This window comes from Haliotis cracherodii, unplaced genomic scaffold (genome assembly GCF_022045235.1).
Source record: "Haliotis cracherodii isolate W230 unplaced genomic scaffold, xgHalCrac1.p SCAF_30, whole genome shotgun sequence".
Lineage (NCBI taxonomy): Eukaryota > Metazoa > Mollusca > Gastropoda > Lepetellida > Haliotidae > Haliotis > Haliotis cracherodii.
In genome coordinates, this window is record NW_027266287.1 from 2,632,482 (window position 1) to 2,651,617 (window position 19,136).

Here is a 19,136-nt window from a genome sequence, read left to right on the forward strand (position 1 = left end):
GCAGGTTGTGTCCTTCGTGCAAACGCATGTGCTGTCTATTCGTGATCGATACCAATATATCATACCTTTAATGCCTATAATACAAACCGTCTTTGTTTGTTTTTATGTTGTAAAGACTAACCGAAACTGTCCAAACTGTCAATTTATGCGAACAAATAACGAACAATTACATATTTATCTCTAAGGAAGAGGGTTTCATGTTTACCTCTTGTCTCAAGCATTTTTTCGGATTCTGTTTCTTTTGGTGTGAGACAGAAGTGTATCGTGCCCCAAGGACGTAGATCATTGTCAGGCAACCCATGAAGATCCGGGTAGAATAGGTCTTCAGCAACCCATGCTTGCCGGGTGTCGTTTGATATCAAACATATCAGCAAGTTTCCAACTCCTAGGCTTCTCGATTCTTTCTATAGGGCATACTACTGTATATGTAGAGAATAGCCTCCGAGCTACGAGTATTTACAGATTATCTGTGAATTAAAGTTGTAAAACCCACTTAGCCAGGTCAAAGATGATATCAATTACTCGATTAATTACAGACAGCTGTTGACGTGAAACGACAGTGCGATATTTAAGCATCATATGGTGAGAGTATTGCTAAATGGGTCATAAAATGAGAAAAGTAACTGAAACGGACGTAAAATATTAACAAACCCGTTCTAACAACAGCTTTAAATGCTCTTCTGTGGCGATGGTGAGGTGAGGTGAGGTGAAATGGGGTTTAGCCTCGGCAGAATGTATGTATGTGTACGAGAGTTGATGTGCATGTGTGTGATATGTGTACGGTGCATATGTGAGCTGTGTGTATGTGTCTGGTGTGTTTGTGTGTGTGTGTGCGTGTGTGTGTGTGTTTGTGTAGTGCTTGTGTGTGTTTGATGTGTGTGTGTGTGTGGTGCGTGTGTGTGTTTGATGTGACATTGTTACATACAACATATATTACACACAAAAACTGAGGCGACATGGATGGATTTTAGGCAACATTCATGTTAAATGACACAAGAAAAATTACCTAAACCATGTTCTTGCAACATGATGGTGATCTGATTTACAGTTTATTAAAGAGAAACAAGAATTTCAATTTCACTGAATTTGTCTACAATGACTGTGTCTAAAATGTACACCTAATGCAGAATGCCAGAAGACAATGTGTTTACATTGGTGTCATCAAGGCGATACATAACGCAGGCAGCATATTGGGGTATTTCAGTCCTTACAAATATGCATGTTGTGCAAATATAACAAAATCAGTTTACAGAAGAGCCCTATGTAGTTTTTATATACTGACTGCCACTGCCTACTGCCAATGAGATAACGTTTTATGTTCTTGGTGGCGTTTGTCCATCCAAATATTTCTTACGTTTAAAGTTAGAAACTACCCCAATAAATCTATAAATAGAAGAAAATCGAGGTAACATCGTGGACCAACAGGAGGATATTTTTTTTAGGAAGTAAGCAAGTTGTATGGTAGACTCTACTCTAAACACGACGTGTGAAGGATTTAGTTTGAAACTCTACTCTAAACACGATGTGTCAAGGATTTAGTTCGAAAACTATTTATTAACTGTGTCACAAAAATGAAGTCAAACTGAAGAAGGATGAGGTCCTCGAAGTAGTTAATGTCTGAAAAATGGGAGAAGTCCTGGACCGGATGGGTGTACTGAGGGATTCTTGGAGGTCTTCTGGGGTGATAGAGGTAATTACTTAATAAGATCTCTCACGTTTGAATACTCTCAAAAACGAGGACACAAAAACTCACAAATTACGTGTGTACCTAGAGACAATAAATCAAAACACTACCTAAACTAAAAAAAATGGTTTCTATTGTCATAATTATCGGTTTTCTTTAAGGTTGTTTCGATACTGTATCTGTTTTAAATATACTGTTTAACAAAGAGCATGAATGTTTTATGACTGGGTGATACATTGGGAAATAATCAAGACAGATTTATGATCTTATGCGATATACTGAAAATTATTCCATTTCAGGCCCACCTGGGTTGATCGATGTTGAACTGCTTTATAAAACGTTCTTTGTTGAAGATATGTCACGTGGTTGTTTAAATTGTACGCATGCGTGAATCAGTTATGGATAGTTATGCAATACCGCACTCAGACTGATTGCAGAGGGCGATGGCGAAACTGTAAGTTTGATTCGACTTTCTAACATGTCAGTGTCTGGAAATAGAGATGTACTCGAAGGATTCTTCTGAAATAGTGTTATATTGAACATTTAGAGGTTTAGAGAATGAAGATAATGTACGTATTATTTTTGCTTGTTGTTTAAAACTGCAGTATTCCAGCTGTATGACGTGGTCTGTAAATACTTAAGTCTACTCCAAACGGCATAGATTCAAACAATATAGGAATACGATAATTATGACATACGGTCAACAAGTCCCCCAGCCTGACCACACAATCCATCTCGGCACCCTCATTGTCTTATGCCTGATTTCCTTTGTATTAAGATAGTATGTCTGTTACATATCTCCATAAACAGAATCGTTCAGACGACAAAAGGAATGTAATAACCAGTTGCTCGTCCAGTTAATTTACTTTCTGTCGGTTATATCCGGGCTTTCTTATGAAAAAGAGAGGAGTATTCCTGAGACATCACGTACAAGACAAGTTAGATTGCAGCTGCATGTGTTATGGAGATCTGAACAGTTTTTGTAGCAACCGTCGGCCATTGTAGCGGGAGGTGACCTCAACATATGTTATGGCGAAAATTCAAATGAATTGGATGTTTATATATATCTTGAGCACATGTATATTATTAACTTGTACTACATTACATTCTGTAACTTTTGACATCATATATCATATCGTATCATATCATATTATATCATATCTCATAAAGTATGTTAATTTTTGTCATGTCATGTCATGTCATGTCATGTCGTGTCTTGTCGTGTCGTGTCGTGTCGTGTCGTGTCGTGTCATGCCATGTTACGTTATGTTATTATGACGGACAAACAGATAGACAGATTTATTTGTATGTTATGTTATGTTATGTTATGTTATGTTATGTTATGTTATGTTATGTTATGTTATGTTATGTTATGTTATGTTATGTTATGTTATGACAGATAGACAGAATTATTTGTATGAAGGCCAATTGACCCAGTGTACAAAATATAGTAATATCTAATTTTGTTGAGAACACGGACATTAGAAATTTTGCAAAATGTATCATTGTATCATTGTTGGATAATTGACAGAGTCTTTCTAAACAAAAATAATGATGATCAACTGCCTGGGATAAACATATCCCGCCGACCTGCATACGTCGGTTGGTTGGTTGATTTGATGTTTAACGCCGTACTCAGCAATATTTCAGCTATATGACTTCGGTAAATATTCGCCTTTAATAGTGATCGTTTGTGGTTTGCGGACATATTCGTTTTAAGTTTTGCCCACGTGAGTCATCCCAGGTGACTACAAATATAACGTTTTTCTTTCGCCAAATTTATGCTTTAGATAGTACAATTATGATAGAAAAGTTACCACAACTTATGTCCTATTATTTCACGTAGGATTATGTCCCATTTCCAAACACCCCACTTTCTGTTTGGTACTTTGTAAGAATTATGAAGAGAAAGTTTTTTGTGTGACGCTAACATTTATCACTAATTCTAAGACGATATTGGAAATGAATGTGAACAGCCACGTTGTCTCACTGTTGATGTAAATAATCTAGCCTGCTGCCCATGTAACTTAAACTTATTTAGGTATGATCTTCATATGTCACGGTCTGTGACCAGAAAAGCAAATAAAGTTATGTCTTATTACCGCTAGTATCCCTGTTGGCACTTTCATAAAGTTCAATTTCAGTACATTTGTTGATAAACCACACTGACGCATATACATTTTTGTAGATATGAATCATTCTACTTAACTGTGGATACACTGGGCACACATACATAACAAAACCCCATGTCCGATGACTTGATGCCTTGATATGCAACAAGAAAGAATCTTGTTTATCCAGTGCGCATATACATGTGTCCAGTCTACCGCGGGCTTTGATGTGGCGTCAGTGTCGAATGGTTTTGTGATAGTTGTGGAAATATTCGTTGTATATCGTATATTTTTGTTACTTACTATCCTCGTATTTGCTATAGGAAAACGGATATTACCAACAGTAAGTCAGCTAACTGGCATACCCACTGACTGCTACATTCCTTATATGGGTTAAACGGTACTGTTTGTATGTTCTAGTAACATCCGAAGATTAATAGAGACAATTTTAAGACAGTACAAGCTTTGGAGCGGAGAGATAATATGTTCAGAAGGCATCTGTTGTGTATAAGAGGATGTCTATGACCTGAAACGTTATAACGTTAGATCGCGGGGATGAAACATTATAGCAAGTATTACACGCATTCACACACGGAAGAAATTTATAGTTGATATAGTATATGTTTTAATTAATCTGAAAAATATCAACAGTAAGCGGATATACAATTCCTCTTGAAGGTACTAAAGTACTAAAATAACAACTGTTATTTACTGAACAGAGAGTTCTTTTCTGATAAATCATTAACTATAAATTTCTTCTCTCATTTTTCAATGCAGTTCCCTTCAAATTTCTTCTCTTTTTCTAAACAGTTAAGAAAAACGTTGACATGATCACAACGAGATGATCATGTTGAATGTTACGCTGTGAGATCTGTCAAATCTATCACGGATTTGGTGCCATCTACAGGTACAGCCATTTCAACTCGTTATTGGAAACGTTCAGGAAATATTTCTTTTCTCCCTTAATCCCATCTTTCATGCATGCAATACGCAAAACATATACTCAGTGAGATCCATAAACTAAACTAATGACCATTCAATAAGATATCGATGGGAGTAGGGAACAGTCCCTTTGGATTTTATGATTTAACATAAAATTACATATTTATGTACAGTTTATAATAATATGAATATACAAAATTCATCACCACTAGCCAAGTTCACTAAAATGTGAGTGGGAAGTTGTCACGGATAAACATGAATTCTAACCGCTTTCCGACTGATGTGTATTTCGTACACGGGCCTGGCCAGGCCATTTAATGTGTTTCCGAAAGGGGCGAAAGTGGTGTGTGCAACCCAAGAGAGGGCTTTAGGGGTTGCTTATATAGAATTTGGGAATTTTGAGATGTGGAATATATGCCGATGGGGTTGGAGAGGAGAACTAAGGGAGCTGGGTATGGTGGATGTTTGTTTGTTTATGTGATTTTGATTTGGTAGATTATTGTGATTTTAGATGCGTTTTATTAGTTCCGTTTTGATTGAGAATACGCCTAAGGCTTTGAAGTTTTCTAGTTTATTTTGTGGGTTTTGTATTGCTTCTAGAGTGAGAGCCTTGTTTAGATTGAGGGTGGTTTGTAATGCGGTTCGATGTGTTACATTAGGTAGTGTGTGCAGTGGATGAGTGCGTGTTCTGGGGGTTTCTAGTTGTTTGCAGTGTGGGCAGTTACCTGTGGTGTTTTTAAAAAAAAAATTAGGTGGTTATTTAGGTTGGTGTGTCATGTTTGGAGTTAAGTGATTACTCTGTCGATATTTTTTGATGGATGGAGAATTTTTGGTTTGGAAAGTGGTTTGCTGAGTACTTTTTTGATTTAGCTATTAAAAGTTTAGATATACACTACTGCCTAGAAGTTCATTCCCCTTACACGCATGGGCAACGCGTTACGCAACCAGTGTGCATCGGGTTGGTCACGCGTGTGATACCCGTGTGCAACACGTTGCACACGGGTGTGCACCCCGTCCGCCACTCGTGTGCAACGCGTGACACACTCATTAGAGGGGGAACAAACTTTTGACCAAAGGAGGACCCATCTTAAGCTGAACCTGGAGGTGGTAACAAGGAGAGAAAATTTTGTTATCCTGACGAAAAATGATAATGCACATGTATTTCCTAATGTCTCCTTTCTTTATGTGATTTTGTGGGAATAACATGAATACTGTTGTGATCAAATAGATGTGTTTTGTTTTATACGACCATTGCTTCTAAATCCGATGGTGTTAAGAGAATACATGGTCCATGAACATGTTATTGCAATTGAAATGCTTTTATTGTGATTTGACATTAACCGTCTGTAGTACGACTTTCAGTGATAATATGTATGAGGTTTGGCGGCGCATTGTTTTTATTGGACCCTAATTACTTTATGATGACTTGGACTCTTTATCACAGCTCCATAGCCGTGAGGCTGGAAAAGAGCAGCATGTAATTAATGAGGGTGGGTTATATCATTGAGGATACACTTGAGGGAGAGAATACTAATTACCGTACTACAGGAAGAGACCTGTAGACGTAAGCGCGGGGTTGTGTTTTAGCTGGCCGTTCGATAATGGCCGCCAGGAGAAGTGAGCTTTGACTGCGTCATCTAAAATAAATAATAAGATACAGCAGTGTTATTTTCACGGTCTGTTGAATAAACTCCCAGTGCAACGGTCAATGTATCTTCTATTTGATCCTTGATACATCATTTTGGCATTCACAATGTATAGTATTTCAACGTACAAAAGAGCACTGATCTAAAGCAATTCCGCGGGAGTAGTTGTTACCTGTGCATTACTGTATTTTCTCAGTGAGTACCCGGATGATATAGCAGAAATCTAGACTTGTTCGCGACCTGTGCTCGCCATTCGTAAGCGCATTTTTATTGAAAGTAGAAGGACATATGGTCACACTGATCAACAAAAATGAAATACAGTTTTTGAAATGTAGGTATATTTGTGGGGAGCATCGGTAATGGTGATGCAGTTTTGATAAGTCACTTGCTTGGTAATTGTGCGATGTTCGTGTACACTATTTTGACTTGCAACACAAAGTAAATATTTCATCTGCACATTGCTTATTTTACCGTGTGTATATGTTTACATTCAAAATGTAAACATATTTCACTAAGGAAATGTATTAAACGCCTAAATATTCAGTTTATTTTACAAATTAACTGAAAAATATGTCCATCTTTATTAATATGATAACGAATTCCAAATATTTGTTTATGTTTGATATCATCACCAAGTACAGTTCTGTATTGTTTGGCTTCTTTTCTTAGCATAATTAATATATTGTGATGTGTTTAAGCTCTTTTGGTCGTCTTTATCATTTTTAGTCAGTCGGTTAAATAAATGAATGGATTATTCAGTCAATTTGTAAAATGACTGAAATATTTAGATATTTAATAAATTGCCTGAGTGAATCATATTTTACACATTGACTGTAACATATACACGCTTACAAAAGAAAATACTTGTGAAAACAACGTCTATCGCGCATCGAAAAACTTCCCAACCAAACGGAAAGGAACAAGAATGATTCTGTTCAAAGCTGCAGCGAATGAATGAAAACAAAATGCAAATATCATTATTACAACCTACCAAAGTTATAATGTGTCGGGGAATATCAACATAAAGGAACAATATCTATTGCGTCTGCAGCTGTACAAAAATACTCATTCGATGTCAAATGTCTATGTGAGAATCAAATACTTTAATAATAATTATTTGGAAACAATATTTGGAATATATATGAAATATATTAAAATATTTAAATATATCGTTTTTAAACGTTATTTAAATGTATCGAATATTATAACACGTGTCTGTTTCTTAACTGATCACTTAGTTTGTTTCAATTGTTTCACATAGGTGCCAAGTTAGCTGAGAAAGCCCACGTGACAACTATTTTTATAATGTCCACGGTTCTTAAAAACATACATTGAGTTAGATAACAATGAACAACCAGTCAGTGTATTATCGGTTACCCTTTGAACAAAGTATGTTGTTTTTACATCTGTACTTCACGCCATGATATGAGTGTATTCCCTAGGTTTAGTAACCCTACCTTCACATGTAAACACTTACTTTTGACATATCCACTGTGCAAGATAACAGTAATTAATCAATCAACGTATTTCCTGTTGATCCTTGGATGTCTGGGAATGATCAGTTGATTTACAAAAAAAGTAAATCAACTGACCATACATCTCTTGCTGGGCTGCCACGTGCATAATTCACATTCCACCTCACTTCAAACCTGGATTTAGATTAAATAATTACCCCAGGTACAAGAAAGACCAAATTTGAACCTTCATCCGGTAATCTGAGTGGTGCTACAACTGAGTATACATAATATAAATTCATTAACTGAGCAGCATGTGAATTACGACAAATACAGAAGTGTAGGGTTATACCAGAAAATGTGGATGACAACAAGGGAGTAGTAATTGTATCATCCACGCAATCCGAAATCCGCAAATGCTTTCACTCAGGGATACTTTTTTTATTATCAAACTATAACAATCAGGGGTATTTCCAAATAACGACATCCGATGAGCTTTCGCCGTTATTTGTCTGTTTGTTTAGGCTGAAGAAATTAATTACCATGCGCCCTTTGTTGAAATCTTCATAGATCACGGGTAACCAATCAGTTTTCAAAAATGCGTAAGTTTATTTAGCTGTCCTTGCAGACTGGTAGCCAAATCTCTTGTCACGCTCGGTTGCGTTAACGAGCAAATTGACTCACGGCAGCTAGTAAGCCCAAGCGGAAATCCAAAGGTCGTATTACCTGAAGAATCAACCTTCATTTGCGAAATATCTACTGCTCTTAAAATCAATATTTCTCCCAATACTAAAATTCAGAACTTTCTAACCAAGGATTACCAGTTGAAACTGGTCGATGGCTGAACATTCCCAGGGAAGACAGCCAGTGTCCACTCGTGATTCTATCGCTGTGGGAGATGAATTGCATTATTCATTCCAATGTGAAGCTTTACACCAACGGCGATATGAACTCTTAAATAAGCAATATCTTAAGTTTCCAAACATTTAAGAAAATTATGACCACTAACAGTGTAAGAAATCTAAAAGGCCTATCTAAATTCCTTAACAATGTGTACAATACAATTGGTAAATTGTATTAGTATCCACGTATCCTATTTTTATTATTTTTGTTAAATTGTACATAATAAAAATTGTAGATAATTGTATGTCATGTTATTCTAAGAATAAATGAGTTTGAGTTTGAGTTCGACACCCGAGAAGAAGCCAGAGATTAGTGCTCCTTTTTGAATAGTTTACAATCATGTGTTTTAGGGTTAGCTGTGTTGGCTTAAACGTATTTTTATTTCAAAAGAAATCTGGATCGGTAAACAAGCAAAACCTGCTTATGTAATACCTCTCCAGGTAACAACTTAACAACAGCTGGATATATATATATATAAGAGAGTGATGAACATAAACATACAAAATGCACAAATGAAATACACGAAGCCAGTACACTGAAGCAAGTGGTGTCTGTGAAATAAGGTAATGCAGTTTTCTTTACTACATGCATAAAATTAAGCTACTCAAACCTTTTGCTTTTGACAATGATGTCATGAACTGATTTAAGAAGAGTCATGTTTGTAGAACTGCTTAACTACTGCCATGTAATATCATGTTTAGACCATACCCATGTGTGTAGAAATACACAGTGTTTCTGATATTATCGTATTTCTTAACAGTTATAGAAAAAGTGAATTGCATCTTCAAGGTGATATCCACAAGTGCAGTCTGGTATGTCTGATACATGTCGTCTAAACTTATCAGCGTTTAAGTCACTGCAGCCGAGCCTAAGGCGACAGTGGACAATTTGGCATGAGCTATGAAAATATTTGAAGTCAAAATTATTAATAATTGCAACAGAACGATTAATTAAGGATTTGATTTCTTTTAATGAGCGAGCATTAGTTACTTCATCGGATAGAGGGTTCCGCAGGTTGATCATATCCAGAAGAAATGATAATAAGCATAGGTCTGTGTTCTACATTTGATTGTTTGTATGTTGAATCTTTTTCTAAGGTTATATTTGCTGTTATCAGAGAATTGAATATACACTTTTCAAATATTTTGGCTAAGCAACTTGTGAGTGCTACAGGTCTATAATTTGGGCATTCATGTTCATCGCTGACACTGACACCGCATCAGCCCGGCAGTGGACTTGACACAGTTATTTGCGCACTGATTATATAACTCCTACAGACAGGTGGGGTGGTTGTTCAAAGCGAAACGGGCGACCCCGTCTGTTATCTAATAAATGCTGTGCGGCGCCTTTGATCTTGCCTCCAACCATACACCTTATAGTAGTAAACGACGATCAGGATGGCCTGGAAATAAACACAATTCTGTCTGCCCAGTATATCCACAATTAACTAGAATGCTTCATATCTACAAATATATATATATAAAATTGCATCAGTGTGGTTTATCATGTACAATGCTTTCTTACGCTTGGTGAGGCAGACTGAAATTGAACATTAGGATAACGTCAGCAGGGATGAAAGAGGTCATACCAAAGAACTTTATTTACTAGTGGAAAAATCAGACATTCCGATCAACCACTACAAGCCCCGGCCGGATCTCAAGGTTGACCAGATCAACACCCCAGAGGAATATCTCTACGCCAAACAAGGAGTCCCTTTCGTCATGGTGCACAAGAAGGGGGGACAGGACATCGAGTAAGACATCACAAACTACACAGACTTGTACCACTTCTTCCAGAGTAGTGGCGTACCGACCTCAAACCACTTCGTCGCCAATACCGCCGCCCTCCTTGCCAAGAGTCTCTACCAGAATCCCGACCCCCAGGATGAGAAGCTGACCAAGAGACTACTACAAGGACTTAACTTAATTTTTATTTTTATTTTTTTTTTTTGGGGGGGGGGGGGGGTGTTTGCACTTCTTTATTTAATCATTACGCTTTTTTACCCTAATAGTATAAGTGCTTCCCCGTGTGCGAGATAGGCTAAAGTCGGAAAGCGCACGTTAAATCTCCGAGGTACCTATCTACCAGAACTTTATTTGCTGTTCTGGTCATACATAAATATATGTAAGTTACGTACATGGGGAGGCTAGATTATTTACAGCTTACAGCAATATAGTGCAAATATTATGTTCAATAAAAGAAAACGTTGATAGATCTATAACACACTTTTTGTACTTTTAAACAAACTGTGGACTTTTAAGCCATTTTCGCTTATTGTAATAACATCTAGCTAACCAATCATGTCTATCTATGAAATCTACAAGCATAGTTGCTGTCAAACCTAAAAAACATATACAGGGAGGTAAGTTTTGACTTGCCAAGCACCTTAAGGTGAGTTTACTTTTAAACTGTCAAAAGCTATTGTCCCTTCAATACTAGTATAAGTCTGGAAGCTTTCTCTCGGACTGTTATGAGTTATGATGTATTTTATGATATAACTGGGGAATGTTCAAATTAGTTACTGTCATTTAATCCAACGTTCTAACTGTCAACTGTCTCAACAGGATCATAGGTTTGGTTATATATCTCCTCCCTGTCTCTATGTCTTAAGTTGGTAATCGGTAACTGCGGTCCAAATGTATCAACTTATTCATCTATTGTTGCAAACTTGACTGATTTAAACATATCTTATTGATCATGAACTACTCAGTCAGTCAAGCACCTGTATCAGAAATGTAAAACCAGCCATGTTTCATGTAGTCCCAATATCATTGAAAAATGCCGATGTAACGTGACATATAAATTTACTTACAGACAATATATTTTTCGTGAGAGTGAAGCACAATTTTATTAAAGTTTTATTAACAATTTCATAAACTATAATAATATTAATATTAAAATTCATCATCACTTGCCAAGTTTATGAAAATGTCCCCATTTGGGAGATGTCACATATAAACAAGGATTCGAACTAAATTTGATCGTCTTTGACACTGAGGTTTATCCCCACTTTGCCAGCAAACTGCTGAAGATTAACAGTGAGTGAGTGAGCATCGTTTCTATGTTTATACAAGAAAAGATGTCATGCCAAAAACGCTCACAGTAGTTAGTGAGTAAACTCACGACCTGTCATGACCTGGTTGAGTGACTTCCTCCAATCAACATGAAAGGATTACCCACAGAGAAAGAAAGTATTAAAGTCACCCATAAATCTTCTCCTAACGTAGTACTCCAACTTCTAAATGCCTCTCAAAGAAGGATTAAAATCCTAAAGATATCCTATCACAACCTCTAATAATAAACTGTTACGTTTGGTATCCCCAGCAATACTCACCATGGTCATTGGGCAAATGCAAAAATCACAAACCCTAACGAGATTCTGTCAACATGGTCACACCCGGTGATTGTGAAGATCTCAAATTCTATCAACTGTCAGACAACATGGCTGTTCATATTCATTTACAACATCCTCTTATAATTAGTATAAAAGTGTCCCACACAAAACCTTCTTTTTTTTTATTCTTTCAAAATACATCACAGAAAGTGGGGTGTGGGGAAATGGGACATATTCCTACGTGAAATAATGAGACATTAGTAGTGGTGACGGCTATATCATAATTGTACTGTCTAAAGCATAAATTTGGCGAACGAAAAACGTTATATTTGCAATCAAATGGAATGACTCGTGTGGGCAAATGAATATGTTCGCAATCCACAAACAATCATTTTATTAATGGCGAACATTTACCAACCCGCGACAATCGTGTCAACACGGGGGTTCCCCTAGCAATAAACTCGCATCTAAATTCACTACTGTTCTACTGTCGGCTAGCCACAATGGCTAGACTGGACCCTAGTGGAATGGTTCATGCCATAAAAGTCTAGCAACCGAACACTAATTAAGATGGGCCGACCTTGTATTTACGGTCTGGTGAGCACAGCTCAATGGCCGCTCATTAACTCAAATTTCACATCTCACTGTTTTGTTTTATCTCACTATTCATTTGATAAATTTGTCAACTTCAACTGGAACCCGGTCCCGTGTTACACGCGTGGCACACGCGTGTGCAACGGGTTGCACACGCGACGCACACCCGTTGCACACCCGTGTCCAACGGGTGCTCACCCCGTGTGCAACCCGTTGAGCACCCGTGTCACATGCGTGTTACACGCGTTCTCAACGCGTGTTAGGGGAATGAACTTTTAGGCAGTAGTGTATGTTAATCACAATTTTTGGTGATTTTTTGCTTGTTTACACTTTTAATTTCTGATTTTGAGATTGGTAAGTTTAAGCTCATTTCTGGGATTTTGAGGGATAGTTTAGCTGCTTTATCGGCGTTTTCATTTCCGTATATTCCTACGTGGGCGGGTATCCACAAGAAGGTTATTTGTTTGTCTGCCTTAGTTAGGTCGCTGGAGCTTTTAAGTATTTTATTTATTAATTTGGGTTGGTTTTTGGTATTTTGGAGGGCTTGCAGTCCACTTAAGGAGTCAGTAAGTACTAGAATTTTTTTTATGGTTTTTGGATTCTTGATTATGGAGGGCTGATGCCATGCCCATTAGTTCTGCCGTGAATTTTGATTGGTTGTTTGGGAGTCGGAAGGATTGTGTGGTTTTAGTTGGCTGTGTGGTATGGACTCCGAAACCTGTGTGTTTGGAGGTCGATCTGAAGATCCCTCCGTGTAAATGTGATACCAATTTGGCCAATTTTCGTGTATGTATGCTGGTGTGGTGGTTTTAGCTATGTTTGGGTGGGTTTGCTTATTTATTTGGCTAGCTAGTGTTGTGTCTATTTTGGGTATTTTAAGTTTAAGGGTGAAGATATTTGATTGTTTGCAGTTTTGTTTAAGATTTTTAATTTGGTGTTCATTTAGGTAGTTTGTTATTCTTTGGGATATTGGGGTAAGTAAGGGGTGTCTACGAACTAGAGCTTGGTTTTGGGGGCTGATGTTTTGGTTTTTTAAGTTGTGGATGAGAGGGTTTGATTGGGACGCGGCCCATAAATTTAAGCTTAGCTGTTCCCTGCTTAGACTTAGTGGCATTTCTCCTGTTAAGGCCTGAAGTGAAGTGTAGGAAGTGCCATGTTGGGTGCGTGTAATTAGTTTGAGAGTCTGATATTGTATTGAGTCAAGTTTTTTAGATAGAGAGTTGTTTAGGGTGTTGTATATGGCGCAGGCGTAGTCTAGTTTTGATCTAATTTGTGATATGTAGAGACAGAGGAGGGTATCTTTGGAAGCTCCCCAGTTAGGCATCTTAGGGTGTTTAGGTCTTTACTGCATTTAGTTGTTAGGTTTTGGATGTGAGCATCCCAGGTGAGATGTTCATCGAAAATAAGTCCTAAGAATTTGGTTTGTTTTTGAAATTTGATTGTTTGGTTGTTTAGCTGGAGCATTGGGGAGGCGGGTTTCATGTTTTTATGTTTGAATACTATTGCTGTTGTTTTTTCTGAGTTAAGGGAGAAGCCCCATTTGTCAGCCCATTGTTGTATTTATTAAGAGATTTTTGTAGTAAATTTTGGGCCATGTTAATGCTTTTAGTGCGGATCCAGAGTTCTCCATCATCCACGAATTTTGATGTGTTTATTTTAGGGGCTAGGCCCTCGAATAGATCGTTTATCATTTTATTGAAGAGTGTGGGGCTGAGGATACTGCCCTGGGGAGTGCTATTTTCTAGGGGACATAGTGCTTGGTCTATACCCACGGTTATTTTACGATTGTTTAGGAAGTCCTGGATGTATAGATATCCTGTATACATGGTATGAAGTATTCACTACTAATTTCCTCTAATGATGAAATGTTACCTTGTGACATCACTAAGCACCAATACTCAGCAGGATTATTTGGGCAATTGTAAAAATCACAACCCCTAATGTGAAGTAAAACCCATCCCCAGTGATTGTTAAGATAACAATTCCTATCTGTGGTGAGGTGAAATGGGGTTTATCGTCACGTCCAAGATAATTGCACTTGTATAGTGACGTGCATGTGTGTGTGTGTTTGTGTGGCTGCTTGTAATAGTCCGGACTGATGCCGATGTATAGTGCTAGCTCACTGAGATACCATGCCGCAGTTGAACATGAATACCCCACTCAGACACAGTATACTGACTCCGAACCGACCAGTCCTTGTTTTAGCCCCTTAATGACGAGCGCCAGACAGGGTAACAACAAGTACCATTTTTTAACGTCTCTTGGTATGACGCGGTCGGGGATCGAACCCCGGACCTTCCGCTCTACCACTAGACCACGGAGGCGGTCTGTATAGGTGGAAGGAATATTATATTTATATTATTACTATAGTAGTAGTAGTTGTGTTACGCGTGGGATGAACGGCAGGGGTTCCTGCTAATACCACGAATAACCATTACAAGAATCTCACAATAATTTCTGAAGTTTAAAGCTAGATTTAATAATTAAAACAAAGGAAATTCACAACAATTCTCAGTTACTGGGTAAGACACTCATATACAAAGTTAATCTGTTTAGGCAAAGCTATATGGCAAATGTACAATATAGATAATAGTCACCTCAGATTCCTTGACATCACATTCACAACGTATTCAGTCTCACATAGTTCTTGTCCTTTTTGTCTAACTTTGTCTCCAGGAATAATGCTTGGCTGAACTGCCCTCGTTCAGTCATACCATATATATCCCTCTCCAATTCTTTTTCCTTCCCCGTTTTTTTATAAGATAACTTGCCCTCATATAGTAATACAAAATTCCAAGTAAACTGTCTACTTTAGCACACAACAGAAGGTTGATCAGCCCCCACTAATCAATCACCAAGCCAACTCCAATCACCCTACAACCACGCTTCTCCCCGTCAGACAGCTAGCTTAACTCAACCAAGTATGACGCCGCCCAACCCAAACTGAACCCCTTGTGAACCACACAAATATACAACGTCACTCATTACAGTAGAAGTAGTATCATCAGTAGCAGTGGTACCCATATTAGTAGCAATATTTCATCTATATGACGACAGTCTGGAAATAATCGAGTCTGAACAAGACAACCTAGTGATTGACACCAAGAGCACGATTGTGGTATTATTCATGTCATGGAAAACAGATCATTAGGAGAGCCGGGGGATGTTGATAAATTGCTAAAAGTTACTCACTTGCGACATTCGTACGATGTTCCTAACCTGCCGCGTTTGAATCCAGTTTGGACGGACTAAGGATACAGAAGATATTATGGACCTTGAAATTATCAGTTGTCAAGAGAATTCCATCAATGTAAGACATCTGTCAAAAACGCAAAATTAACCTTTAGAGCTAGACCATGGTCAACTATAAAATGCATCCATCAATGTTGTACATAAAGTTTTATACATCGGACAAATTGTGGCATCACGAACCCTATATTTGAAGAAAAGTGACAAGGATATATCTGCAAATTGGGATCATTGTTTTGATTTGGTGGGAACAAGCGTGTGAAGTTTTAGCTTCATTTGTCCGGTGGTTTCTGATGACAAGATAATTATGATGGAAGATGGACGATGGGCGGACTTCTTAGGGTAATTTTGTGCTTCCAGTTGTCATTTCGGACAAAGAAATGTGATTGACAAGAGCATCATCCACTTTGACTTATCAGAGGTTAAATAATGAGAAGTTTAAAGGAATCCGACCGTGAATCTGACACATCAGAGTTCGACACAACGATCTACTGTTTATATTGATTCAGCTGAATGAAATTCAAAGTTGACCTATTCATGCAAACGACAAGTGGTACAGCTCCATAATATTGATAATATAGGATACAAATTTTATGTTATGATGTCTAGAGGGTAGATATGTGTTTCAAAGCCTGAACATATAATATAACATTCATTGCCATATTGTGTTGTACAATAGAATAAAAGTGACAAAACCCTTTCGATATTAATAAGAATTCTCCGCCAACGACAGAGTCGACTATAAATGAAGCTTGTTTGAACTTAAAACAGGAACGATTCGGACAAACATTCATATATAATCTTCTTTGTTTCAGGGCAAATCGATGGGCGTTCACAGTATGTGGAGGAATGCTGCTCGTGTGTATCTTAATACTATACGTAACTTCTCGAAGTGATACCCAAGGGAAACTGCTCTTCAAAATCATCCAAAATTCCAAACAAGCATTCAATGGACTACAGCACACGGGGCCTGGAGCCACCAACGAGGTGGTCCCAACCGATCCCAAGACAATCCTTTGGTACTTTACACCGAGATATTTACCCATGAATCTCACAAGCAGGGTCCCTGTAAGTGCTTGCCCTCAATCCAATTGTTTTGTGACTCGAAATAGAACATTTCTGCAAAGCAGTAATGCAGTGATATTTAACGCACAGTACATCAAGGGCGCCCTTCCACCTCGAAAGGCAGGCCAAGTGTGGATTTTTCACAACAATGAGCCACCTTATCTGTTTGCCGATGACAGAGATTTTTACAAACAACCATGGTCGTCCGCATTCAACTGGACCATGACCTTTAGGCATGATTCTGACATATTCAGGCCGTATGCTTTACTGAAGAAGAGAAGAACAGTGCCTCTGAAGAACTATAGTGCTATTGTCAAGAAGAAGACGAAATTGGTTGCATGGATGGTCAGTAATTGTCTTGACTGGAGCAAAAGAATGGCGTATGGCAAGGAACTGCAGAAACACATTCCAGTGGATATTTATGGCCTATGTGGGAAAATGACATTTCGCAGAGAACAAAATAAGGATTGGCTAAAACTTGTAAACGAAACCTACAAATTTTACATTGGATTTGAAAATAATTATTGTAAGGACTACATAACTGAAAAGTTTTTCAATAACTTTAACCTTGACCTTGTGACCGTGGTTCGTGGCGGCGGTAACTACAGTCGAGATGCTCCACCAGGTACATACATCAACGTTGACGACTTCAAGTCTCCCAAGCACCTGGCTGAGTACTTATGGTTTCTACACAACAATACTGATAAGTACATCAACATCCTTAAACGCAAAGAGGAATATTATTATGAAGCAGAAGAGTACCTCTACACGGATCCTGGAGGATCTCTGTTCCTTGAGCACTACTATGAACAGGAGTCTTTATGTGAAATTTGTAGGAAGCTAAAAAACATTGAAAATCACTCGAAAACAATACCAGACATTATTCCATGGTGGAAAGATGGTATTTGTAGAAATCCTACAAAACCCTTTTAAACCAGAGTTTGACTCTTTACATGCACAGTGAAAAACCTCATTAATCGGGACTTTGCTCGTGAGTACCCATAAATCTGTATAAATATGCATGCATGCTCGGCCAAGATGTTTTTGTACATATTCTATATTTATATGTATATGTATTGTGTTGTTAAAATAACTGTGTACCTCTGATGCCGCTGGTAGTGGCCTGAGTGTAAAAAAAGTTCAGTTCAGTTCAGTCGGGATTAAAACATCATTGATTAAGGAATCATATGTCTATAAAATATGCCAACATACGTACGTGTATTTAGAGAATAGCCAAACAGCAACAAGGGATGTCCCAGGTGGGGTACGTTTGTAAAAGCTGAGTTACGAGGATGTTATGCTGTATATTCCCCATTTCCTGTAACATGTAAAAACATACGGGTAGACATGAGGCAAATGTGTCTATTGTTAAGACGACATTCAGAATTTAATGAAACATTTTAGTATGAAATGACTCCCTTTCAACATCAAAACAAATAGTACTTTTTCCTTCAGTAACATTTAACCCTTTATATCTTCAGTTTCTATTGCTAACATCTGTAAGGATGGTCAAATTTTTACAAGATATTGATTTATAAAGAGGGGAATCAATTTTCTGTTTTTCCTTTGGCGCCAAATGGATTTATTTGTTTCGTCGGATTATCGAGACTGGTTATTCTCAAGCGTTGACTTTTAACATCAAATATAATTGTGAGAAATGTCTGACATAAAGTAGCTATATATAGCACATTTTGCTGACGTTGATTTCTGCTATCTTATTGCATGAATACATTGGGCAAATACACACTGTTTAACAATAGGTAAATGCCTTTTATCATATAAAAGGTGAGTTTCTCGGCAGGATAAAGGCAATTGATAAAAACGATATCCGTTGGGGTCATATGCGGATTGAGATGCAAATATCAAAGGTCAAGTAGGGACTACTTTCAGCGTTTGTCAACAAACATGACGTTGCCCTTGTCATTCAGCCATCGATACATAAGTAACCATCGGGAATCTGGAGAAACTACTGGGATAATTGCTATCATTATCAAAAGAAGTTAGTCTCATATACTGAAAATCAGTGTCTAACTGTGACGTAGCTGATGTATTTTACAAGTTTCGGCAACTTTGGAGATATAAATTGCGAAACAATTTTGTGAGGGCACTATGCCTGGCCAAGCAGGATCTTTAGCCATATCTGTGCTTGTAGAC

General features: G+C 37.7%; 1 protein-coding gene across 3 annotated transcripts in view; it reads left to right on the forward strand.

The window, feature by feature from the left end:
* The window catches only part of LOC139477032 (glycoprotein 3-alpha-L-fucosyltransferase A-like), a 38,475-nt gene extending 19,846 nt beyond the window's left edge, over positions 1-18,629 (forward strand). For 2 of the 3 annotated variants that reach the window (XM_071259592.1, XM_071259593.1), the window contains exon 4: positions 16,733-18,629. In XM_071259592.1, coding sequence (XP_071115693.1) covers positions 16,733-17,915 — 1,183 coding nt within the window. In that variant the 3' untranslated portion in view covers positions 17,916-18,629. Of the gene's footprint in view, positions 1-2,107; positions 2,139-16,732 lie in introns of those variants that run through there. The other variant, XM_071259594.1, reaches the window with a different exon arrangement.
* The last annotated feature ends 507 nt before the right edge of the window (positions 18,630-19,136 follow it).